At 32.2% G+C, this 27174-nt stretch overlaps 1 protein-coding gene across 2 annotated transcripts; it reads left to right on the top strand.

Moving 5' to 3' along the window:
- The first annotated feature begins 6091 nt into the window (after positions 1-6091).
- Positions 6092-22923, top strand: LOC126829662 (integrin-linked protein kinase). Of its 2 annotated transcripts, XM_050559676.2 has the most exons (13): positions 6092-6528; positions 8090-8255; positions 9135-9230; positions 9439-9535; positions 10097-10177; positions 10790-10875; positions 11176-11285; positions 11931-12052; positions 12740-12861; positions 15318-15386; positions 20681-20780; positions 21680-21810; positions 22400-22923. In XM_050559676.2, exons 1-13 carry the CDS (start codon positions 6440-6442, stop codon positions 22553-22555), a joined length of 1425 nt encoding a protein of 474 aa, XP_050415633.1. In that variant the 5' UTR covers positions 6092-6439; the 3' UTR covers positions 22556-22923. The 2 variants fall into 2 exon arrangements, with proteins under 2 accessions (XP_050415633.1, XP_050415634.1); XM_050559677.2 differs by lacking the exon at positions 15318-15386.
- Positions 22924-27174: the final 4251 nt, after the last annotated feature.

Raw genomic sequence — 27174 nt, 5'->3', positions numbered from 1 at the left:
ACGTAAAAAGGTTCTTTGGAAACTATAATTTCACAATTGTTAGAAGAGGGAAGGCGTCTGATAAGGGTAAAATTCCAGCCTATGCTGGCATATAAGTCTCGAGATCGTCTCAAGATCGATAAATATCGTATCAACGAGAAGACATTCATATCGTTTCATTTCTCGAACCACCGGGACTAGGCCCTCACCTTCGAAATGATTTCATCGGTGAAAAACACTTAGTCACTCCCCCAATAAAGCCGATACATATTGTAGTTGGCACAGTTTATTCAAGATAATGTATTTAGATTCATATTCATGTAAATTAACAAAAACTTCAGCACATCAATTTCATTGGTATACCTTCTATGGCGGTACCGCGTGCCAACGGTAGCGGCCCCGGACTCTCGACTAGTTCCAACTTTGAATCCCGGCGTCGGCCGAGAAGAATCTAGGGATTTTAAGCCTTGTTCCCCACATCTCAGGGGTAAAGTATTGTCTAGTCGGTCGGACAGGACGCAAAAAACGATGTCCACCGGGATACAAGTTGGTGTGAATGTAAAAAAGGACCACTGGAATTCAATGAAAACGGTGATGTCATACCAAACTTAAGCTGTCTGTCTACAGTTAGCTCCGCTTGAAAACAGATCTATTCTCGAAGAATGAAGCAGATGGATCTCTGTGTCCAGAATGCAGTGACGTCTGAGCAAAATACGATTTTCGCACGTCATCACTTCACACGTGATTTTAGAACAAATAACGGCATTTAGTCTTTTAAAAAATGATCGAAGTGTAATACATTGTATTGACGAGACACTGTATTCCTTTCCTTTTCCTGTAAACGTCCAGCTATTCGGTAGCATTGGATTTCACATTTTCTGTATAAACTGATTTTCTCTGTTCGGAAGATAACAAAATATATGTATGTGTATGTGTATGATCAAAGAACTAGCCTATATACGTAATATACACACATACATGGAGGTTCTGAGTCTTATACAAATTCGTCGGTGTCTTGACCAAAGTCAGAGAATGAAATGTAAAATATTGATGTGTTGTTCTCCAAAATGCTCCGTGCAGTGGTCCTGGTCTCAACTTTATTTACATTAGCTTTGAACACATTTGGTTTGGTTTCTGTCCGTTTTATCGGGTAAGAGGAAACTTTGTTATTACGTCTACGATGATACAAACATCGAGAAATCATTAGACACACTATAAACACAAACAAACATGTTGAGATCAAAACAAACACTACAATAAGTGTATAGTTGCCGATACTGAACTCTGCATCTCGTTCTATCAGTTTGTCTGAAAAAAAAAACCTGATCTAAAATTCAAATGAAATGGGGTTTAACGTCCAACCGGGAATATGAAGGCGGGCATACACAATGCTGCGTGCTATGGGGCCATTTTGGCTGGACAGCGGCACGACTACTTGCTCTTAGTTCGAATTCCAATTGACAATGATTCTTTTACGTGCACACAAACGCATACGCGGGACCTCGACTTTTTTCGCCCCATCCGACAGACTAAACGCTTAGCCAGGCCCTTGCATGCACTACTGACAATGGAAAACCACACTGGAATTTCCGAGGTACTTTCTCGGCCTACAAGGGGTTCGAACCTGGGATGTCCTGTTTAGTAATCCCACGAATTCTGAACCACCGCGGCTCTCTCTCTCTATAAAATTTTAAATATTATTAGTGGTTGGCACCTTAAATCATAAATTGCTATATTGACTACCGTTTTGTGCCGTGATGTAACCGAATTTAATTTATATATATGATAATAACCCACTAAAATGTTAATTACTATTGGGGTCGTTTAGAGACCAGCAAAATATCGTCGCAAAATAATTAGATGGCTTGCAATACAGACGGAGCGTCAAATGAACCATGTGCCCGGGTGAATCAGCTACAGTGATACAGGGGAGGTAACTATGTTTAACCAGAGAATAAAATTAGCAGATTTGAACCCAATTTAACAAAAAGAAAGCGTTTCCCTGCCTAAGTTTAGATCGCTTATAGGCTTATTTCCGGTATCTTCTAATAATAAATACAGAATACAAAAACGAAATAACATACGGGTTTCTACGGCCCAAAATTGAATATGAAATCCATGGTTTAGTTGTCCTCTGTCAGCGGCTGAGAAATAAACAACGGCTTGATCTTGTGTTGTTTCAAAAACTGTTCCTCTCTGTTTATCACCACACCATGTAAATATATTTGGTGATATTCGAGACGGTCCTGTAAACATATAACTATGGAAATATAGTTTAGAAAAAAATTAAAAGCGGATGGGCTGAGGTTGATGACGTTTTAAAGGTAAAGAATTTAAAAATTGTGAATGCGAATGGAGGTGCTGGAGATTGAGCGACGGAAGCCAACAGGGGAAAGGCCCGTTTGGTTTAAAATGTATTCTGGCTCACCACAGCTCTGCTGTCTTTCATGCCTATAGATTTGATGTTCAAATCACACCCAACCTTGAAGTTTCATTGGTCAACAATCTGGAGCAAAAGGAAAGTATCGGAAAGACGAGGGGTGGGGGTGGGGTGATATTGGGCAAGGATTTAATTAGAATGAGATACAATGATTGCAACGGACGACAGACAGTCATTGATTTTCACGAATAATGCAGTTCTGACTTTCGTGCTGTCCAAGGGGTGGCGCAAAATTTGCATAAACCCATTGACGAAGGTCGCCGAACTTACGAATTTAAACACAATGTTGCTTATTTTCATAAGATTTTTGGAATAAACATTAAAATATCAGTTGCCAACGTCCATTGAAAATTTATCACACAAAGTAAATATTAGTAGAAAACTTAGTAGTCACGTACTATTTTGGGTGGTGAAAACGACTGTCAATTCTAACACATGTTCAAAATAGGCCATGCAGTCTTGGTCGCGGTGAAAATCATTCTCACACCGCTGAAAATATAATTTAACTATTTTCATTCTTACCGTCTTTGATTTTAAAGCTGTCAAAAACACAAAATATCGACTTAGTCACAGAAAATTCCACGACCCGGAAAATAATACATGAATTAGGATTTTTTGACGTCAACTTCCAAGAACATGACACTGGTCTGGAAAAATACAATCTGATTAAAATACAGATCTATATTTCGTTTCGTTTTTTTTATACTTTCGATGGCCTACACTACATGAAGATCTGACCAGTTGTTTTGTTGGGTGACGTTAGAGGTCATATGAGCGGCTTTTAACCAATCAGTATTATGTTTCTAGTGGATTACCCACAGTTCCGTGCAGCTCACGCCAAAAGCTCGCCGTAAAATACCGTTTCATTGGCTATTCCCTCACATCATCCCGAATTCGTCAATGATAACAACTCTTCCAGAGCCTAGCGAAGTAAAGACAAGTAAAACGAAATTTTGAACTATAAAAAACGAAACAAAATAGGATCTGTGTTTTAATCAGATTGGGAAAAATAAATAATTATAAAGTTACAAATTATCTATATAATTGTATTATTTAGTGATCATAATAATTGATTTTTCTGTCATGAAATTCTGAAAAAACTAAGTATTCAGCATTTGGCTCGAATTTTTTTAAACAACTTCGATGATGGTGCTACTGCAGTTAGTCAAATCACGTTAAAACGACGTTTTTCCAACAGACGAAGACTGCACATAACGCGTCTTCCAACTTAACCTGTAACTGTATAGATATACCTTGGATAATTATGTGGATATCGAGGTGTGGTAAGGTTCTGTATATCTGTTGTAACTATAACTTTAACATCGTTACCACATTTTATAAATCCTACAAATATAATATACAACATGATATAAAGTAATTAGTATCGCTCTTGGGTTATTTTAAGAATGCTGAATGGTAATATATACCTGAACCAATGATGTTATCTGTAAATGGCTCGTTACCATTGCTTCGGGAATAAAATTAAGATTATAGCTAAATTGATATATTTTGTTGTCCAAATTATGCCGTTCAAGATAATATGATTCTGGTTTAAAGAGATGCTGTTTTCGCCGTATCTATAGCTGTTATAACCACTGTTCATCATGTACATTGTATACATGGTAAATAGTCCATTTTTTTTTTGCTGATTACACTATTTTGCGGATACCATTTTTTAAGACTTCCAACTTTGTCTAATGCTTTGGATAGTTCGTACTTGGTTGTATATTACATGTATTTCTAATAACTCGGTTCTTCTTGGTCCTGGCCGGAATTTTCCATCGCGGTTTCCCCCTTGTCTATGGTGCAGGACGTGGGGTGGGGCTGACAAGGACAGTGTCTAGTCGTTCGGGTGGAACGAAAAAACAGAGGCCCCGCTTACACATTTGGAATTCCATATAAGAGCCGGCCGTAGTGCCGCTATCCGGGCCAAACTTCCCTCATAGCACATTCATAATATATCAGTGCCGAAAAGTAGGACGTTAATCCCCGTTTCATTTCATTCCATTTACTACGTGTAGTCTAAAAAAATATCACTTTACCTGATTGGCAGAAACTTATTCCAAGAACAAGAATTGTATAGATATATAATAGAAACATTTTGGTTGAATGACTGATGAAAACTATACTGCGATCTAATAATCAAACGTGCGTTTATATATATTTACTGATCTGGAATAACGGGTGTTATAGATCGAGGAAGGTGCGTAAGTTATTAATCCTTATTAATCTTTGGCTTCGAGTATTAATTCGTACGATAAGCACGCGCGAGCTATTACTTTCGCTTTGTGTACATCAAAGATTGTTTATATATGTAATACATATAAGTGTATTATTCCAACTAATTCAATTGTTAAAAATCAAGACACGGCTAATGTTTTCATAATAAGCAGATTTTGAGTGTCAATCAAGAAGATAATCGGATCAGTTCTGTGTGATTGTACGGTATGCAATATACACGGTGTCAGTAATGGTCGCCGAATTATAAATTCTTTTAATAATTTTCATTACTAAAAGCATTAAGATCCATATTCGAACCATGAAACAAATCAAGGCACACACCCCTATCAGCCAGTGGCTTAATTAATTGATTTACTATATTATTCAATTTAAAGAATCTCCCCTTGTAACATTTTACATGTCTGTTTTTAAACCATGTTTCGGTTATACTGAAATTGTAGTTTCTTGTTTATATGGGTTTAATGTGTATATTTGCGTAAACCGAGCAATTAAGTGTTAAAATGCGATGTTTTTCGACTCAACGGACAAATACAAATATATTATTTTATATATATACTTTAATAACGGTAATTTTTATTTTTGTTTTAACTTTTGTAATTTGACAACAGAACTTAAAATTCTGTGTTTTGGAATACGTTCTCTGGGATTAATTAGGATTCTTTGCATACTGGTGGGCTACTACAGCCGGCGAGTACTAGTTAATTCAGGTGGAAAAAAAGAATTGTCCAATCTCCTAGGACTAGAGTTCTTGTGTCTGTTGCCCCCCCCCCCCCAAGAGCACAAACATATAGGCCTATTCACCGAAAACACATATAGCGTCTGGCCTCTCTTTTCAATGTAATAGCTAATTGAAATGAAACCCCCACCCTTCAATCCACAGAGACGTTGGTGTCTTCCAAATTATTTTTCTATATAGTGTTACAATTTCGTATGTAACAAATAGTTTAAAAGACAATCAAAGTCTATAGTAAGTATGTTTGTTATACAAACAAACTTATGTTTGTATAAAAAAAAACACCCAAAAACTATTTTCATATCCACTGCCCGGGAACCTAGTTTGTACATTCCCTGTTTTCTGGCAAATGTTACATTTAGTGAATTCTAGGGTAATACACAATTCTAAAATGACTTACAGTCATATTGACTTATTACCATAATATTGCATCTTATAATAGAAAAAAAAAATAATCATTTGCCCTGGTAGGGGCATATATACGGACTATTCAAAGTGGATATATTATATTGTAGATTTTTTTCAAACCTATGTAAATAACGATGCTTTTCTTTTAAACAAAAAAGAAAAAGCCACGCACGAAAAAGAATGTCATGAAAAAAAGTGCATCGCATCGAGATGGCAATCGACCTAGCAAGTAGGCGAAGAGCAATCCACGGCTATTTACCAATCCGTCATTCTTACTGGTACCACGTGACATTTCGTTTCCGGTTTCATCAATTGGCCTTATTTATTTTATTTACTTGTCAACTATTTTGCGGTTCTATTTTTTTTGTATGTCAAATGTAAGGATTTAAACAGTCTACTTTTACAGAGGGATACGGGTCAGGGAATTGGGGCACTAAACAACGCTACTGGTGCTGGTGTGTCGTAAATATTTGAGGCGGGGATAAGGTGACAAATTACCGTCGGCTGAACTATCAGGAATCGAATCGCCAAATACGTCCTCGTTCCTAGCAGAATTTTGTGGAAGTTTTGTTTCCATTATGGAATAAAGTTGAACTTTATTTGATTTTGAGTGTGTTAACCTGAAGAACTAATTCACAATGGATGACATATTTACTCAAGTGAAGGAAGGAAATGCCTTTCACGTTCGAGTGTGGTTAGACAACACAGAAAATGATCTGAATCAGGGGTGAGTCTCTTATCTGTCAGGACTTTATTTCTCGATTTCCTATCACATCACAAACACTCACAGGTGTTTATTCAGTCTCCAATTTGTATTAAAGAGAAAATACTATTAACTTTTTTTTATCAAAGAGCAAACTCCTCATTATATTGACAGCTGTCGACGTGTGCACTAAGTGGTATTCTGAAATGACCCCCTCACAAAGTTCTTGCTATGAATCTTAAAACCTCTCCCATTCATCATTACATACACTTTTTAATCAAGATAAAGAAAAATATTATAAGAATTTGTTGGCATCGTATCCTTTCCTTTATTTGTAACATTTCTATCCAGAATATACTTGCTAACTTACAAGGGTCTTTTAGGGATTGGACAGAGCAAGCCCACAGTTTGATGCTGAAAATAAACTATGACCTCTGACCTCAGTGTCAGATGCAATCCTTTTATGGCAATGCCTGGTAGAGTCATTCATAGCTTTAATATGCCATTGCAAAGCAAATAATTTACAGAATGGACCAAAGCTTGTATAGGTCTATGGAATGAAAACATCCTCTTTCATTTAAACAACAAGTTTTGAATTTTTGGTGAATAAATCTGGTGTTATTTGGTTAACAGGACAGTCATGATCTAAACAAATAAATTTTAATATTGAAATATTGATCACATTGAGGTATTAATGTATTATAAATTAAAATCAACTATATTAATTATTTTTAATGTCAAAAAAATAATTTGGCGTGTCCTGCAAAGTTGAATATTTCCACTCCTTATACATGTATCAGCAGAGCAATTCATTATCAGTTAAAGTAGGGGGCAGCTCACAATAACATAATATAAAGTAGGTGACTTGCTTTGGAGTAGCTAATATGTACTTGGGTATATACCTAAATTACATGTACCATGTACTGGTGTATTATAATTAATAACACCTTTTAATCAAGTAAAAATAACTACCCTATGAATAATAATGCAATGTATATTTAGAATCAGTAAAACAAAGAACTGATACTAATAATACAAATATGCACCAGGTCAACAAATGTTCATCAAAAGCTGTTTACTAACTAAATGAAAACAAGACAGTTTTCCATTTCACTGTCATAAATCTGTAGTACTGGCTGAATTTTTTATTTATGCAATATGCAAACTTAAAGCCACAGATTATCATTTTAAGGGGTTTGATTCACCCTTAAACTACAATACATGTATTGTGAAAGTTTCATCTCTTGATGTTTAAAGGAATATCAGGCAATAAATGGTTCAATTCCATTCAGTATTTACAAAGATATGATTTTGATTTGAATTGAAAATTTTGCAATATTCAACATCCTCTGATGTAAAATAAGACTGGGCTAGCATCTGCGCCACCCCTATATGTTTTGTTGGGTCTATTTTTAAGATGTGATATGATCTATTATTGATATTTTGGTTTGTTTTCTTCATGAAATGTTTTTATACTTCTATAATTTAAATTTAAGTACCTTTTTGTGTGGATTAAGCAAGGAAAGATTCGATATTGTTCGAAAAATTATTAATGCTGCTCTTAACCATTTCAAATGTTTTGTAGAGATGACCACAGATTTAGTTTATTACATTGGGCATCTCGAGAAGGAAGAGCTAATATAGTTGATATGTTGATACAGAGAGGAGCTAGAATTAATGCTACCAATATGGGAGACGATACACCACTACATTTAGCAGCAGCACATGGTCATAGAGATGTTGTATTAATGGTAATATATTTATTACATTTTTTATGCAAGATATTTTAATCAAAACACTTTAGAATCGCTAATAGAATTGTTTGTGTGATTTTATTGTATTTTATACTTTCTTCCCCCAAAAATATTGTCCTACCTGCTTCCCTTTCAAATTTTAAGTTGTGGTATGCTGCGCTTTGTGTCGAGATATAATCTTTTAAGACAAGGTTCTAGTGTAAACATAAGATTTAGAATGTACAGTAATTGATTTTGAAACTAGTATAGACAATATACATATCTGGTAATAATAGTATTAGCCTTACATGTATCAACCTTGATCACTTTCATAATTACATTTCTTTAATTAAGTTAGGTTAGAAGGGTGTCTCTGGTTTGCCAGCATTAACCAAGTGTTGTTTTTTATATGTTATATATTTCATCATTTCTTGATAATGACCGGAGAAGCCTAGTGGAAATGTCACTCAGTAATTGTATTCCATACAATTGTGACCTGTTTATTCCAGTTCAATTACTAAATGACATTGAATTAATTAAGTACAGACAAGACTATTATTTTGAATCTGTTCAGTATTTCTTCTATACAAGAAATAGTCTGTTTTACCCAGGCACAGTTTTTCCCCTAAAAAGACACTCAATTCTGAATTTCATGTGGTTAAGACTTTCTGGACCAGTAAATGATAACAAATATGGCAGATGCCAGAAGATAGTTAAACTAGGTTTTTTATTGCCAATATATACAATATAACATGGAGCTGTATTCTAATACCTTTACAATAAACAAAGTATGCAGTGTTGGTGTCAAAATGAAGATGATTATGTCTGGAATTATATTGAAAAAAAAAGTTGAAGCAAAGATTGCTTTTACTTTATGAACTGTTTTGTATTTTTCAGTTATTACATAATAAAGCTAATGTTAATGCTGTAAATGAACATGGTAATACACCATTACATTATTCCTGTTTCTGGGGTTATGATCAAATAGCAGAGGTTAGTACTTTATCTTAGAATTTTATACTGATACATAGGGGTATACATTGTCACATCTAGTTGGGAATGTTGCAAGAAATTGACAACTCAGAAACTAAACTGGGTAGATTTTCGACCTGTTTAAACAAATATTTATTGATCAAGTTTATTGCATTATATTTATTTATATGATTTAAATGATATTTTACTTATTTTTTCTGTTAATTAGGATCTAGTTAATAATGGTGCCTTAGTGAGTGTTTCTAATAAAGCTGATGATGTACCTTTAGATAAAGCAAAACCATTTCAAGCCAAGTTACTCAAAGGTAAAAACATTGATTATTGGTTATACTAAAATAAAATGTAATAGGACCAATGTAGTGATTTAGTCACATTGGTTCCCAGTTGGAAAATCTTAACAACAATTCAATGGGGTCTGGCTCATGGCAGAAGAAGTACAAAAAGCCTTGAGTTTGGGCATATGGGTTTGTAGGAAGAGATGTGGATTTATGGTGATTTTGCTGGTGGCCTTTGATCTAAAGGTTATCTTCTACCCAATACCAAGTAGTCTTTGCTTTCTAAAATCATTTCTCCTGTTGGTTATCAGAAGTGTTGGATGTTCTACATGGCTTAGTGTGTGTTTACTCCTTCTAGAACACCTGATACCACTTCTCTATCAAGTTCACATATCTGTATATGACATAAACCGTTCCTGTCTTTATTAGCCTGGTTGGTGCAGAAAAGTATGGCGTTAAACCCCATTTGATTTTGGTCGTAAATGATGCATAACAGGGAATGAAATAATAAAAACAGTGACAAAAATTCTCAATAATAGGTCACTTGCAGTTAATTTTTATACAATATAATCTATGAATTATATATTTCAGATCGAGCTGTACAATTAGGTCAAGATATAAGTAAAATACCATTTAAAGATAGAAGTTGGTTGGGTTATAAAACAAGAAGTCGTAAGTAGAATATAATACTCATATATACATGTGTAAAATGTTTGTTTAGGACACGGGACTGTGATGAATCAAGAAACAGAGGACCGGTGTATATAATGACTTCTGGGTTTCTCTTCGTTTTAGTGTGGTGTGTTTTTCATGCACTTACTAGAGAATCATTAATGCTTTGATGGTGTTTAAAAACCTAATTTTTGATTTGACAAGAAGTGTCTATGTTAGGAATCTGAGAGATATGCTAATACATCACTAAGATACAAATCTTTTTAGATCATTATGAGTTGTGCAAATTTGAGCCCACAGTGGTTTTCAAGGATTTAAACAAAATGATATTCCTAAAGTAGGCCAATGCGCTTGATATGTCAGTCATTAGACTAGTCCAAGGTTATTTTGGTACCAGATGCTATTATATAGAATTAATTATTTTTAATTTCTTGTTCAAAGTGATAATATCATTAGCATAAATAGAGCTTTAAACAGTTGGAATTAGTGGAAATATTACTGCAGTGGTAAAAATTGTCTTCCTCTGCTGTATTTTATATATTTGACTATAGATTCTGTGTAGGATGTGACAGAGAAGTATTTTTATATCTTTTATTTTGTTGTATATTTTAGGTGATGCTTTATTATCCAGACATGCAGGTATTGATATTGCACAGTTACAGTTAGTCGGCCATATTGCAGATACTCATTCTGGTCAGGTAATAACAGTTAGAATTCAATAAAGAGAAGGACGAAATGCTGCTATCTGCATAAAATGTTTCTCCTTAGTATTGCACATGGCCATAGAAGATTACATAGTCCCAGAAGTCTATAGATTTCCTCAGAAGATAACATAATCTCTATAGATATCTAAAGAAGAATACATGAAATTAAGAAAGAAAACTTTTTCATATTTTTGAGTGCTTTAGTCAAATGTCATATTTTGAAGTTTGAATTGAACAGTTGTTTGTAATTTGATTTTATGCACAAATGTTCATATTGCCCACATTTTATTGTAGACCTGGCGTGGATTATGGCAAGGAAATGATATTGTTGCCAAAATACTCAGTCTTCGAGAATGTACTGTCAGAAATTCTAGGGATTTCCAAGAAGAATTCCCAAGATTAAGGTACTAAGTATAATCTTAATTATGGTACTAAGTATAATCTCAATTTTGTTCATAGCTGAAATCTTAAAGACTATTGATGATATTCTTGTGAAAAAGGAAGCAATTAATTTAATCCAAAATAAACGGTGCTATATATCAGATATTGGTGATGCTTCCCCATTACATGATTGATAAGCTATCTTTATGAGGCCATGACTTACATTATTTTGACAGGAGCTTCAGTTATTTTGATAAAGTGGAGTAACACTTTTTAAAGAAGTAATATTGTTATAATTTCTAGTAGCCAACATTGGCCAGACTTGGCATGAAGTTAAAACATACTATTTTATGGCCATCTATAGGCTTATTGAATCTTACAAACTTCACAATTACAACGTTTGAAAACTCTAATTTTTAAATTGGTTGGCAATAATTAGAAAACGTTTGTACATGTTATAGAGAGGTGAACAATGGTCATTATACCAAAGCCTCATTGTTACTTAAAGTCTTTTAGGTTTTGTTTTGTGAGTAGTGCAGTCCTCCTGCACTTACTAAGAATGCTGTATGATAATATTGCCATCACCTTTAAAGTGTTCAATAGAAAACCTTACATATGTTTTGGTATATCTTGATGTTGTATTAGTTTTATATTGTTTTATTTTGTAGAATCTTCAACAATCCTAATATATTACCAGTTATAGCTTGTTGTAATCAACCACCTAATTTAGTTGTTATAACACAGTTTATGCCATTTGGTTCTCTCTTTAATACATTACATGGTGAATCAGGTAATACATATACAATAAACATTGTCACATTTCTCGTAGAGGTTTCACTCTTTCGGTGCAGTAAAGTTTTGTGTTCCGTGTTAATTTTATATATTTCTAAATTCTCCCACAATTGAAATCCCCAAAAGTGTACTGTATTTTAATTAGTTCTCATTTTATCATATCATGGTAAGGACTGTGCCTTTTGAGAAGTGGGTGGATTTATTGCCCCAATTTGATAAAAAAAAAATTACGCAATTAGTTGATTTGGCATGCCTTTGGTGCTATTGCAAGTTGTTGCTAAGGAAAACAGTTTCTTTTGAACGTTAGTATATGACGTGTTTGAGATGACTGAGATCTAATTTCTGCTCCAACCTGTCTAGTATGAAAAACCATAAATTGATCAAATTAATAGAGTAACCATACATATCAAATATTGTCATAGTCTGGAGACCAGTCTAGGTTTTTCCCTAACTTCAAGGGGCATTATATAAGATTAGATAAAGAGCTGACAGTTCTCGCTATAATAGTTAAAAAATAGATAATGAAAAGGAAATATGTTGAAAATTTCAGTCAAAATTACTTCACTCTACGCCAAGTTATCTGCGATTCAATTACAGTGTAGTCTGGTGTTGTGGTTTGAGTATTGTCGAATCTATTAATAAGGGGAATAACTCCTAATATACTATATTTTCTTCTATCCTACAGGTATTGTTGTGGATCAAAATCAAGCTTTAAGATTTGCTATTGACATCGCAAGAGGCATGGAATTTCTTCACTCAATGGAACCAATGATACCAAACTTCCTGTTAACTTCAAAACATGTCATGGTATGTCTTAATAAACCTTGATAATTAAATGACAATAGAAAATATAGCTATTTAATTTGAACCTCAATTACAAAAGTTTATTTGTTTAAAATGAATAGACCGCTTTGATTTGGGTCAAAAATAAATTGCCATTTTCCTTGGATTTGATGTGTTGAATTATTTTTCGCGATGGCATCTGCTTTCACTGAAAATTGAAAAGCCGAATTATTTGTAACGTAACATTTGTACTCGCTTGTCCTGCGAAATGAAAAGGTATTTGATCCGGTTTCGGTCCGTTAATTTAATATCTACAAATTGTTCTTTGATTCGCTTTGAAAAAAAATGACATGTTTTCTCTTTCCCACGTATTGATTTGAAAGGTAGACTATATTTCTAGCCTGGTTATGTAAAATATTATGACAGGGTGATTTCTTGTCCGATTGTACCAATAAAGTAATATTATTAGTCTAATTTGCTGCAGATATATTATGTGATTGGCTTTGTTTTTGTTTTTTTCGAAGATTGTACTGCATATTTACGAATTGGATAATCGATGCCATTTCTCTTGAATGGACGTACTAAATTGAACAATAGTGGGATTATAATCCATTATATAAACGACTTTCGTTTTGGTGAGGTAAAAATAGTTTTCACTCGGAATTGAGCGTACATATTATTATACGGCTTCAGATCAGAAATTTTTTCGGTCTAAATGATGATGGTAATCTATATAGAAACCAAATCGGCAAAATTTCAAAGTATTTTGCACTCCGGTATAATGGCTGATGGCAGAACAAACGCTTCCTGATTTCAGGTAATTGCTCCGAAAATAAATAAAGTAAAGAAGCTGACTTCTGTTCAATCTTTCATATAGAGCTTTGCTCCATCATTAATCAAAATAACTTATAAGACCAGTCTCTTTTAACAATTTTGTTTGCGACCTAAATCAAAGAGGTATTTGCTTGTTTATTTTTTACATACATACGCACTATTCAACTTCAAAAATCAAAATTGTTTTGATGATTTTATCTTCTAAACTTATCTGTGGTTATTTTATTTTATGATTTTATTTTTTTTTTATGTCAAAATTTAGTCAGAGATCTTTTTTTGTTCTTTTTCTTTTTTTCTTTTATTTATGTTATGTTTTTAAATTATTTCTTTTCAGTGCACCTTTTTTATTGCTTTTTATGTGGCACCTGTATCTATCAGGGCTTGCATTAGATATAGAAAAAAATCAAGAATTTATTTTTAGCTTATCACCCAAGGGGCTTATGGCAATCTCCCAACCCATTGTCACCTGATACCAGAATAGATTTTATCCAAATTTGGTATTCATTTAGTCTGCGTGGGTCTTAGTCATACTTATTAAAAATAAATAGGGCCAGGGCAGAGACACCTGGAATTGGCAAAGTAATTCATTTTCCTCAAGTTCTTGGCAAATTAATTCATTTTCCTCAAGTTCTTGGTAAATCCCAGTTGAGATTTGTTTAAACAATGGAGTGGAGTTTAATGTTTCATCAACACACTACTTAGATAATTTGAGACAAACGTGGTAGTCTTTATTCCTATGGTAACATTCAACCCTTATACTCTTCATCGTTTTCTGTCAAGGATTCTTTTATGTTCATACCAATCTGTACATGTGTGCACGTCGGACCACATGCCTAGAGTCCTGTCTCTAACCACATGCCTAGAGTCCTGTCCCCTAACTACATGCCTAGAGTCCAGTCCCCTGACTACATGCCTAGAGTCCAGTCCCCTGACTACATGCCTAGAGTCCTGTCTCTGACCACATGCCTAGAGTCCTGTCTCTGACTACATGCCTAGAGTCCAGTCCCCTGACTACATGCCTAGAGTCCCGTCTCTGACCACATGCCTAGAGTCCTGTCTCTGACCACATCCCTAGAGTCCTGTCTCTGACCACATGCCTAGAGTCCAGTCCCCTGGCCACTTGTCTAAATATTTAGATAAAGTTATTTATCCCCATAGGATTTGTTTTTTTTAATTTATCACACAAAATATTTCACAATGTTATGGGCATTTTCTTATACCTGTACAAGTCCATATGAAGTATAGGTAACTTTTGCTAATAAATACTGATGAGCAATTTATTCTTTTGATAAATTTATTTTGCTTTAGAAATTATATTAATTTATTTTAGTTAAAATTAAATATTTTTCAATCTTTGATAAATTGAAAGTAGATAGATTTTGAAATATCCAGTCTCAAAATTAGAAATTGTGAATAGAAAGATTGAAATAGTTAAAATTAAATATTTTTCAATCTTTAATAAATTGAAAGTAGATAGATTTTGTAATATCCAGTCTCAAAATTAGAAATTCTGAATAGAAATATTGAAGTTACAAATTAACATTTTTCTGCCCAAATCTCTAGGAAAGAAAGATTGCAGTTACGTGATTTCTCTTTGATGCAAGCCCTGTATTTTATTTCTTTGTTTTATGATATCTTTATTTTAGATTGATGAAGACCTCGCCAAAATTAATATCGATGATCCAAAGTATCATGCTAATGATACACTCAATGGGGTAACAAAAACAAAACACTAGCGTGAATACGTTTCGAGCCTGCCGCATATTCAGTTCATTTTAGCACACTTTATTTACTAACTATTACTCAACAAAAGTAGGAGGCCTGGAAAAATGTGTCTATATCACTAAACACATCCCTTTTAAAAGTGGACTGCTCTGAAAAATTAATATGCATTGATATTATTGGTCCGTTCCATGGCTGATAAAAGGGAATTTCAGGTTTTAGTCACATATTTCCAGATCTCATCATTAGGAATTTTATAGTAGAAATATTTCAATTCCAGCTTTTTTATCAGTGAGTGACCCTTTTATTTTCGGCGGTACCAATCAGTTGGCATTGGAGTACCACAACTGTTTATATTACCAATACAAGAAAGACAGATGTTAATCTTAATTTTATTGGTTAAAACTTGATTGATTCAAAAAAAAACAAAACAAATTCTAAAGACATTTATCTCTACTGCCAACATTATTAGAGCAATTTTAGAAAAAGTTTGCTTACAATAGAGATGTTAGTTTAAAGAGTTTTCAGAAGCATGGCTCCTAATAGCGCTATAGTTTAGCCTCTGTGTTGAATATACAATGGCTTCTCTATAAGAGTTATTGAAGCCCTAACATAATTTCATTTCATTATTTTTCATGTCATTCATTTGATTCACATATAAAATCAATTACACAATTTAAAAAAAAAAAAAATCACTCATTATTAAAACTGTATTGGAGATTAAAAAGATTATTAATTAAGTATAAGATTAATGAGTATATAAATTAATATAACTTGTTCATTCTACTCTAAACCAAAAGAACATTTCTATATATTTTCACTTCTATATTTCGGTTAATAAATCAGTGGGCAGAGTATTAAATAATAAAACTAGACATTAGATTAATCTGATATAATTAATTGAACACAATATATATTATTGTTATATAAAACGCACTTTATTAAAAGCACAATATATTACAAAACAAAATCTATTCAAATTAAAAAAATATAAGATAAACATTAAAGCAGCAGTCTCTCTTAAACTATTTAATTTTATATATTTAAAGATACCTTCCCACATATAAACTGTGTGATTTGATGCTATATTTGGATTAAAAACATATTCAAACTAATTTAGAAGTTTGTGTCAAGTCCCTCTCGAACCATTTAAATCGGAAGAAAAGTACCGCAATCTATTCTAAGCAATCTTGTATGTCACATGACTTGACTGGGGGAGAATGCATTTCCGGCTTGTATTTGTCGTTAGTGGCTGTCCAATCACCATAAATATTGAAGGATTAGAGAGACTGCCACTTTATTTTCTAATTATAATAATTCTACATGAAAAACATTTTAACATAGAAAATTACATAGTAGAACCATTAACATTCAAATACAGTTTAACAACATTAATATTAAATTACATTATCATATTTCATCAATTTTATTCATCATTCATATGATTTGTGCATGGTCTATATTTTCAATTTCTATATTTTCTAATTCTACAATGAAATGTGATTAGTTATAGAATTATCTTGACCTTCACATCAGTCACCTACTATGCTAGAGACCTGTGTTATTATTGTATTAAAGCATTAATTTCATATTTTCTAAGAAAGTCAAAACATAATTATTTCTATGTCTTTTGCTCAATGGGTTGTCAACTCACTATTATACGATCATAGGTATTATTCTCCCACTTAAAATGCTTTGACCCCGGAAATAATAAGACAGTTACCTCCCTTGTTTTTCTATCTCCCCCCCCCCCCCCCCCCCCATGGAATTGCTATCTTCAAACGTTTGAATTTGAAGTTTAAAATGATATTGTTGCTAATTTCTCAACTGGCAATAGTGAATTATAGGATTAATAGGAATATTCTTTGACAAGGTAGGACTGTTTATAGATACCATCTATTTTAAGGCTTTATTTTAATAAATTTTAAAAATATAACCTAGAAATATGAAATTGCAACTTTAAGTTTTGTGGTCAAACTCAACATTTTCAGTCACTGATCATAATTGGAGTGATTTTGAATCTAACTACAACATTGTGAAAGTTGAATATCTAAAATTTATAAAAGTCCAAATATGGTTCAGTTGTGATGAATTAAAGAATTTTAAAACATTAAACATCCTCTCTAGAGAATGTAAACAAGCCAGTGGCACGTATATGTGTGAATGCTATAATCTTATATGGCAAGCTTTTTTATTACTCCATTGAATCCACCCCGTGATATTAGCTACCGTTGATATTTTGGTTTATTTACTTAATTAAATATTAAATAATCAATTTGAGCACATTTTAGTGTGGATTAAGAAGTGAAATAGATATTGTCCAAAAGTTGCCCAATGGGATCTGTGACTTTAACTTGCTTGAAACTGTCTTATCATCCAGTAATATGATAGTGAATGACTTTATCCTTAAAAGGGTAGGTAACATAGCAGTGGACAGATCTAGAGGAGAAGGTCAAGGTGTAGGACTAGTGCAATTTAATTTATTTAGAATGTTATAAAACATGTTCAATTTCTTTAAGAATGGTACAAAACATGTTAAATTTTGCAAAGAATGTTACAAAACATGTTCAATTTTGCAAAGAATGTTACAAAACATTTCAATTTCTTTAAGTATGTACAATTTCAGATATGAAAATTACATGTTACCTTATTCATTTATATACTTTATTAGTATAAACCTGTGACCTTAAATTCACAAAATCTTAAATCTGAAAATCCAAATATAGGCTTACCAAAAAGCACATTGGTCAGTTTTATTAATATTGATTAGTTCTTATTTTCTGTCATGATTATGTAAGTGTTTGTTGATTTCAAACTGCCATCTTTATTGTCTTATCCTTCTGTCAATGACTGAAGTATAATTAATGAACATTGAGGTCATTTACAGATTTTAAGTCACAGCAAATGATAAAACAGTGTCTTGGAATTTTTCCGGGTTAAGCTTTTGTGAATAAAAATATGGCCCCTTTTCTAGCCCAGTTATGATTGTGAATGAATACACAATAGAGAAATATCACTACTTCCCTTTTCTCTTTCTTACACAGTCTTGACAAAAATAGTTCCATGCAACCTCAGATCACTGTCCGAACTCTGTAAAACAACACTAGAACTGACCAATAATAAATAACAGTATTACTAGAGTACTAAGTAGCAGCTTTGTCTTTGGCACTCATGCTATTACGTAATTTTATTATATAATAGTAGATCATAGCCTGTTTATAGTGATACACTCTTTTCAGACACTGCTAATCGACATATCCTTACTAGTTTCTGTTTAAAATTGAAATCAGTCTGCCAATAATCCCTCAGATTAGGATATTTCTAAAAAAAAAAAAAAAATACCAGTTATGTCACTTCTGCTCCAAAGATTAACGACAGACCCAGTGAAGTTATTAACCCATAATTTTAATTGTGTATTCTTTGGATAGGGTTGTTGTGTAGACCTGTCATTTTAATTGATTTGTCATGATTCTTTTGAAAGAAGATTTTTACTGTTTTTTAAGTTTTTATATATATAACAAAAAAAAAGTTTGATTGGTGGTAAAAAAAAATGTTCACAATCATATATCCCTATTCATAAATTGAGGTTAACATTTTAAATAACAGATTTTCTGTTTAAAGATGCATTATGTAAGAGCTAAATCTGCCTAATGTAGATCTTTTGTTTAGCGTCAAAAATTATTCACATGCCAAGCCCATAATCAAAGGCTTTTGTTTTTTAATGGATTTAAACACAATTGCAAGTTAATAATTTAAATAACAGAATGGATAATCGAGACTTTGTTTATTATCGTAACAATGGTAGCAATGACAATCAAGACTACACTGTTCTTCAAATGCCAATAACTGTGCTCATATTGAAGTAATTTGACTGACATATTCCCTTTTTATTATCTATTTTTTAACAGTGAGAACTGTCAGCTATTTATCTGAATCTTACATAATGCATCTTTAATTATCTCCATAGTAACAATTTGTGGAAGTTTTGAATGGTATTTTATTGAAATGAATGAGTTTGAGTATAGAATGACTGGGATGAAGTTTGTATTAGTTTTTGTGTCAACCAATTAATAATGTGAAATTAATTGACCTGTAATTTTAAAGCATGATTTGGGGTTTTGAGTTGATTTGTGATAACTGATTTTTGGAAATGTTAATTGAATTCTGCATGTTTTATATAAATTTGAATTCTAGAGAGGTAAGTTGAACAGTAGAGAAAAAACAATGGATTAAAGTCTCAAAATCAGTTACTACATCAAATAAATTTCTGCTACAAATGAATACAGGTCCAAATGATTGGCCCGTTTTACAGTCAGTAGTGATGGGTGTCATGCATGTACGAGGCGAAGTTGGACACTTGATACCACTTCCCATTTACGATTCGGTCTAATGAGGACGGGCATACGTCATGATGTGTGCTATGAGGGAATTATGCCCGAACAGTGGCGTTACGGCCTACTCTTGTTTCAAATTTCAACTGTCAAGAGTTGTTTTATGTGCATGCCAATTTGTACATCAAGACCTCAGTTTTTTATGCCATCCAAACAACTAGACACTGTTCATTTCACAATTTCTTTGTATATTATGCATGTTCTAGACAATGGAACAGGGAGAGTCTTCAGCCTTGTATAATGACATAATTAGAATTTGTTATATTCTTAAGACACACAGCTGTGGTGAAGGTTTATTATAGACAATGCTTTCACATCATTTTAATATGAAATGAACCTTGTACACATATATTTCAAATTTTCTAAGTGTAGTTACGGAATGTCTTTCTTCACTTTCTTTAAAACTTGTTGTAGGTCTATGACAGTAGAAGTTTGTGTATTATAATTAAATATTTGGGATCTGTGTTCTTTGAATCAGATGTACATATATAGTATATAATAGCATGCTTTTAATACAGGAACCTCTCGTTAGTTGAAAGAGTTTCAAATTTTGTAATTTGGTGTGTAGTTTGAAAAAACTAATTATAATGGGTTTATTTTCAATATTTCTGATTATGTTTTTATTTATGAGTATTATGTGATAAAAGAACTATAATACATGTATGTAAGAAAGCTGTCTGCAAATACATATATGGTTGAATTTCACATAAAGAATCAGGATAATAAATGGTCTATTTTGGTAATGGGAATTTTCACAAAAATATATGTCACAAAAATTTATGTTACGATATGTATAAGATGAGAGAATGAAAATTATGAAAAAAATACAGGAGGATTTTTGTGTAAGAATTTCTGGGTCGTTAATGTGAAGTTATAATATATGTTTGTATTTTCAGATTGATGAAGATCTTACAGCTAGAATAAATATGGCTGATTATGTCTTCTCCTTTCATGAAAAAGGCAAATGTTATTCTCCAGCTTGGATGGCTCCTGAAGGTAAAACACTACAAAACTAATGTTCATATCCAATGTCCGATTACTTCAACACATTATCAGTGATTATTTAGTATTTGAATTTCTTTATTTAACTATATTTAGTATTTTTAGTTTTATATTTCTTGTATATGGGACTTGTTCTCAATAAATAAAACACAACTATGCATAAATTATAATTCTGTATTCAATGACCTTTGAACTATTTCTGATAAGATTTCCACCATTAATTGTTTGGAAAATAAAAATGAAGTGAATTATTCTTGAAACCCCAAATTGTTTCTAAACAAATTGTTTACTAGCTTTCTCAAGTATCTGAAATAAGAGCCTCATAAGGATGGTGTTATTATCCAGAGCGTAATATACTTCCTCTTGAAAAGCAACTATGTGCTTTATATTCACATGACAATGGTCTTATTATATATCCAGACCTTAATATACTTCCTCTTGGAATGTCACCATGTGCGTTATATTCACATGAACAGATGGGATAAAACATCAAATTTTAACAAAAATAATTAGCAGACAGAGGGCCTGGCAAGAATCTGTGTCTAGTTGAACACTAGGGACAAACAACCAAGGTCCTGTGTACACGTTGACATCCACATAAAAAAAAAACATGAAAAGTTAGCTGATGTCTAAGCAAATTTGCACTCATAACACACTGTATGGCATATATGCCCATCTTGATTAGCCCGGCTTTTAAGACTTTAAACCCCATTTCATTTCATGTCACACTTTTAGTACTGACATTGTAATACATTAGTGACAGTACAATAAGATACAAATTCCTGGCGAAGATATGGACAAAATCGGAAAAATATTTAACATTTTTATAGAATCATTTTCGTTACTGGCTACCTAATTTGATTGAGGTTATTAAATTGAGATAATTATTTTAGCTCTACAGAAGACTGGTGAAGATTTAAATCAGAGAGCTGCCGATATGTGGAGTTTTGCTATACTATTGTGGGAATTAGAAACTAGAGAGGTACCATTTGCTGACTTGTCACCCATGGAAATTGGCATGAAGGTAAATAAACACAATACAACACCCACTTTAACCTTGTCAAGTATTTATAGTATACCTGTTAATATTCAAAAAAAGGAAGCTATATTTTGTCCCCAAATTCCAATATTGCACAAGAACCAAAATATAGTTGAAATTGTTAAAGATGTTATTATTGGTGATGTTTCAGGGTTATTCATTCCTTTTACAAGTCAAATAGTGATTTTAATATTAAATTTAGAGTAATAATGAGAATATTATTTAGCATTCTACACACAAAGAACTATCTACTTTGAGAATACATCTCTGTCCTGAATGGTAGCCATATTGAAAAATACATGTACTATTTAGTTATGTGATTATAATCCGTTCCATACACACACAAACCAAATAAACATTTTCAATTTCTTTACATATAAAGATGTAAGTGGAATAAATAGTTCTCAAAATTCGCAAACTATACTTTGTGTTTTCGAAATGGGCATTAAAATGCCGGTCAACTAGCTTCATGTCTGTTTTAAAGCGGAGCTGATTATAGACAGACAGCATAAGTTTCGTATGTTTTATTTAGGTGCCTGGTGATATGAAACTGTTGATATTTTTTCTATTTCAGATTGCTTTAGAAGGTTTACGTATAAAGATTCCACCTGGTATTTCTAGTCACATGTCTCGACTTATTAAGATCTGTATGAATGAAGAACCGGGTAAACGCCCACGATTTGATATGGTCATACCTATTCTTGATAAAATGAAAACTTCAGATAAATAGATACTCACCAAGCGAAACACATTAAAAACTGTATTCAATGAACAACTGCTCAGGCCCTTATAATATAATGAGTATCAAATCCAATAAAGAGTACATCAGACTCTAACCAAACTTGTGTGAATCAATCACAAATGACATTTTCCATTTTTCCAAGCATTATGGCACAATACATTGTTAAAATTTTAAGATTATCGTCTTCTGTAAGCTCCAAGCGCTGAAGCGCAGAAAGATCTACAATAGGCAGATTTAGGTCTTACATAATGTATCTTTAAACAAAGAAAATTTAATTTTAATTTTTGATTCTTCAGGGTCGTGATAAAAGAAATAACCTTTCTAGCCACATGAGCCATGGTTTGTTTAAAATTTTAAAATTTTGGAACCAAAATATTAATATGTGTGGCCTTATTGGAGCAGGGCGAATTTTACACTGAATCAGTACAGTTAACTTAATTAACGCATGTGTAACTATTGTCAAGCTTTGTAATATGTTAAACAGATCTACTGTGTATTTATAAGGTATTGCAGCTTTCATTATATATCCATGTAAATTTATTGTACTCAATCTGTTAGGTCAGGTTTATAATTAGACCTATATGAATTGAAGGAATTGAGTTTTCGAAAAACAGGCCTTATGCATAAAACTTACAGTTGAGAATATTGCCTATTTCTTGGCTGTGAGTTAAAATCAATGGACAGATTTTAGCTTTCAACCAGTTAAATAGTAGTGTCCTTAAACTGTTTACATGAAAAAGATTATAGGATTTTGAACCTGTATTGAGATTAAGTATGCTTTAGAAGGATTACGAGAAGTATGCATAATAACAATATGTTAAAATTGTTTTGTTTATGTTAAAAAGTATATTATTTGTTAGAATTAAAGTGCCAGTATCCCCAGGAGTGTAATAATATAATACAGGTTTCTCACAAATCTAAAATTTCATCAAGTTTTTATGTTTTAGAAATAATGTGTTTAATATTTGATTGTGGGTGATTCTGAATAATTAACTAGTAATCACAATTTGTAGATATGTGTAGTATCCATATGCAGGATGTATATCTGGAGAAATAAGTATGGAAAAAAACACAAAGTGTAATTATTGATTAGGGGGTACTGTAACTTTTATAATGTTCAATATAATGAATATGTTTATTGTATATTATATATAGATATAGTGGCTTGATTGTATTATAATCATGTTCTATATATTAATATACATATTGTGTTAACTAATTACCTTTATAAAGGTTAGATATATGTAGAGTATGATGTCCTAGTGTTTTATTAACTAGTATACAGGTTAGATTTATTATGTAAGAGATCCAAACCAGGGCTCTCATATTGCTGATAATTAGCCAGTCTTGACTGACTAGCAGTGAAATTGACAGACTGGAGAATTTGTACACTAGTTAATTTACATTTCATAAAATTGTGTATTTTGAGGAATTTAATCTTAAAACATTGTAAATACAGATAAATTTATAGTTTTATCGGTAGAAACACCTGAAAATTGATTTAATTAAATCACAGAAAATTTTGATATTCTTTGAAAATAATCTTTGCCAATCTGAGATAAACTAGGTTATGTGAATAATTACCAACTGGCAAAATTTGGAATGGAGTGACTTTGTCTAAACCTTTATTCTCTGTATATTCAATTTATGTGACAATTGCATCTTGTTAAATGCAATTTCACTCTATATCTCCTTAAATTGTAGTATTTGGATTAGAGACAATATTTTTCACTTTATTGAAAATAGCTATATTTAACGTGCCTTTATATTGCAATAATCTTCTCACTATTATCTATCACCATGATGTCTTAGAGGTAGGGGATACATAATTATAGATTTTCATGAGTTTAGGAATGAGAAGTTAATTTGTGAGGTTAATTCACTCATTGCCTTTTTGCCTTTTTACCATATTCAGATATTTATTATAAAAATACTTTCAAGTTGTGTATTATATTAAAGGTGTATTCTCATAATTTATAGTCGCCTACTTCACAAAAATTGTGCTGATAAAAATATAGATTCATATTTATTAGATACTTATATGTATTTTAGATAATTATTTGTGCTTGTTTATTTATTTTTGATGTATTAATTAATAGAATTTTGTTTTTATTTTTTCTCTGACTTCGGAAATAATAGAATTTAAAACTAAAATTTTGCTTTTATGGAATTTAAAAAATATCTAAAATCTCCATTGAATAGGTATATTAGTATACTTTTTACAGTAGTTTTTTTTTTATTAAGAAAATGAATTGCGTTTATAGTGTTTTGATTTGCTATTTTTACTAGATCTAACATTATTATAACCTTCATAGAAAATAGTTTGCTTATTTTTCATTTACTCAGGAAATACAAGTTCAGACAATTTTTGGTTCATAGATGCATGCATTTAATTTAATGTTTAAGTTTTTGCTATTGACAATATATTACCATGATCATGAATACTGATGTAGTATACACTACATGTTTGCAGATCACATTTTATTCTATTAAAATTAAGTATAGATTTAAATTAGAATTTTATAGAGATTGATATTTACTAGTTTATATACAGCATTATATAAATATGTCTATACTATGAAAAGCATATTGATTAATAAAACACACATGAAAGCTTTTAAACATGAAACTTTATACATATACACTGTATCTGTTGCTATGTAGCTAAATAAATAATCTTTTTACTATATACGGTGTACAGTCCATACTCCATAGTTATCATTTTAATGCCCTACAGTGAGGACTGTACCAATTGCCAGTAGTGAGTTTTACGGTTGAGAACTCATGAACTGGCCGAAATTATTCCGTTAGTTGATTTTTATACGCCCACATTGAAATGTGGTCGTATATTGTCTTTGCCCTAGTCCTACAGTCCGTCGGTCCGGCTTAAGTTAATATCCGATTGACTTTAAATTTATACACATTGTTTAAGGTCATGAGACTAAAAAGCCTATTGATTTTCAGCGATTTCCGATAATTACTGCTAGAGTTATGGCCCTTGATCACTTCAAAAATCTTGTGGACGCTCTAGAAGTCAAAGTTTAAGTACTTGAGACGAACAAGTATATTGATTTTCAGTGAATTTTTATGACTTGAACAGCTAAATCCATGATGTTAAAAGTTTCGTATACTAAACGTTAGCATGGGGCAGAACTTTATAAAAACCAAACAAATTCTAATGGTTTTCTGATAATTACTTAATGAGTTGTTACTCTTAATCAGATTTTAATGAATTATAAATGTTTCATTACCGAAAAAAGTAAAAATATGCGACAACTCTTGTTGACTGCCCGGGCGATTTCGCTGCTGTGGGCGTAGGTTTCGTTGCCTGGCAACCTATCTTGTATTACTGACAAAAGCCGAAAGCTACCGTCCCAATAAGTTTTTGCCAAGGAAAATAGTATATTTTTGACTGGTTTGATTCGGCATATCACAGGCATAAGGAACTTTCTTTTGACGTCAATCATTGTAGAATATCACACCAAATATTTCAGTTCTGCTCCCTCGACACGCTCTATGAGAAAATGTCAAAAATCGATCAAATTAAGCTAGTCTCGTTAGATAACTGGTATTTCCACGGACTTGAGTTCAGTCTACTCTATATGTACATACTGATTTGATGATTGGACAGATTGGATGTATTTACCCGACTGTGGATAAAGCTGTTAACCATTAAATACATTCCTCGTTGATATCTTACATATTTCAACCAAACCCACGTATTTTAATGGAAATAAATCACATTTGATCTAACTATGCCACCCTCCAAGCATTTACCCAATCCTTTCCAGATAATCCCAGTTGAGGCAAAAAGGTTAAGACATTGAATTGTGCTGACCAGGATGTTAAAAAGTTTTAAAACCACACAACAAAAAAAAAGTATATCAACGTATCCCTGTTTCTTAATAAGTTTTTATAAAGTCTAACCAGTTTTTATTTCTCGATCTGCTCAAGTTAAATGACATAACGACCCGATACTTGCGTCATAAGACGATCATACGGAAGACGACTAGCTGTGCAAACTGAATTAAGACCACACTAACGAATAACGTCCTTTGATAGTGATAAATTGTATTTCCTTTTCATTTTCTCGTTTTTATCAAAGTAATTAAGATACAATATGTCATAAGAATTAGATTTATTTTTAAAAATCAATATGGGGAAATCTTAAATAAAACACGTTTCTAAATACGTCGCTCGTTTTCGATTGTATCTGATTTCCGAAGTGAATGAACTTTTAGTTTTTCGATCTGACATAACCTAAAACACAATTTAAAAAGAAGAGCAGAACTGCGGATATTAATATTCTGGAATCAAATAACATAATCATAAAAATCGACTTTGTTTGAAAGGTCGAATTAATGGACAATTATATGAAACAAATTCTGTTAAATTGCTATTTTTGTAAACTATTTTGCAATTCCACATGTTTCATTTAGATTCAACCGCCGAGAACAACATACAGTCTATAGACCCATTAAATTCCACGCTAAGGCATGCTTGTTTTATAAGATCAATAGGTCCTATTTCCAGGCAGGGCCTATAACTTGAGAATGATGGGTCATTTCTTTTTTGGTGGAGGGGGGAAGGGGAGGGGGGTATTTAGT

This window comes from Patella vulgata, chromosome 8 (assembly GCF_932274485.2).
Source record: "Patella vulgata chromosome 8, xgPatVulg1.2, whole genome shotgun sequence".
NCBI classification, from domain to species: Eukaryota; Metazoa; Mollusca; class Gastropoda; family Patellidae; genus Patella; species Patella vulgata.
The sequence above is the reverse complement of the archived record's forward strand: the minus strand, read 5'-3'. Positions and strand labels throughout refer to the sequence as shown.

What these genes read in the sequence shown, in the direction of transcription:
- LOC126829662 (XM_050559676.2), top strand. Translation starts at nt 6,440, where the DNA reads ATGGATGACATATTTACTCAAGTGAAGGAAGGAAATGCCTTTCACGTT. An exon ending in CAGATACTCATTCTGGTCAG is followed by an intron (nt 10,876 to 11,175) that starts GTAATAACAGTT and finishes ATTTTATTGTAG; the next exon opens with ACCTGGCGTGGATTATGGCA. An exon ending in AGCTTGGATGGCTCCTGAAG is followed by an intron (nt 20,781 to 21,679) that starts GTAAAACACTAC and finishes TAATTATTTTAG; the next exon opens with CTCTACAGAAGACTGGTGAA.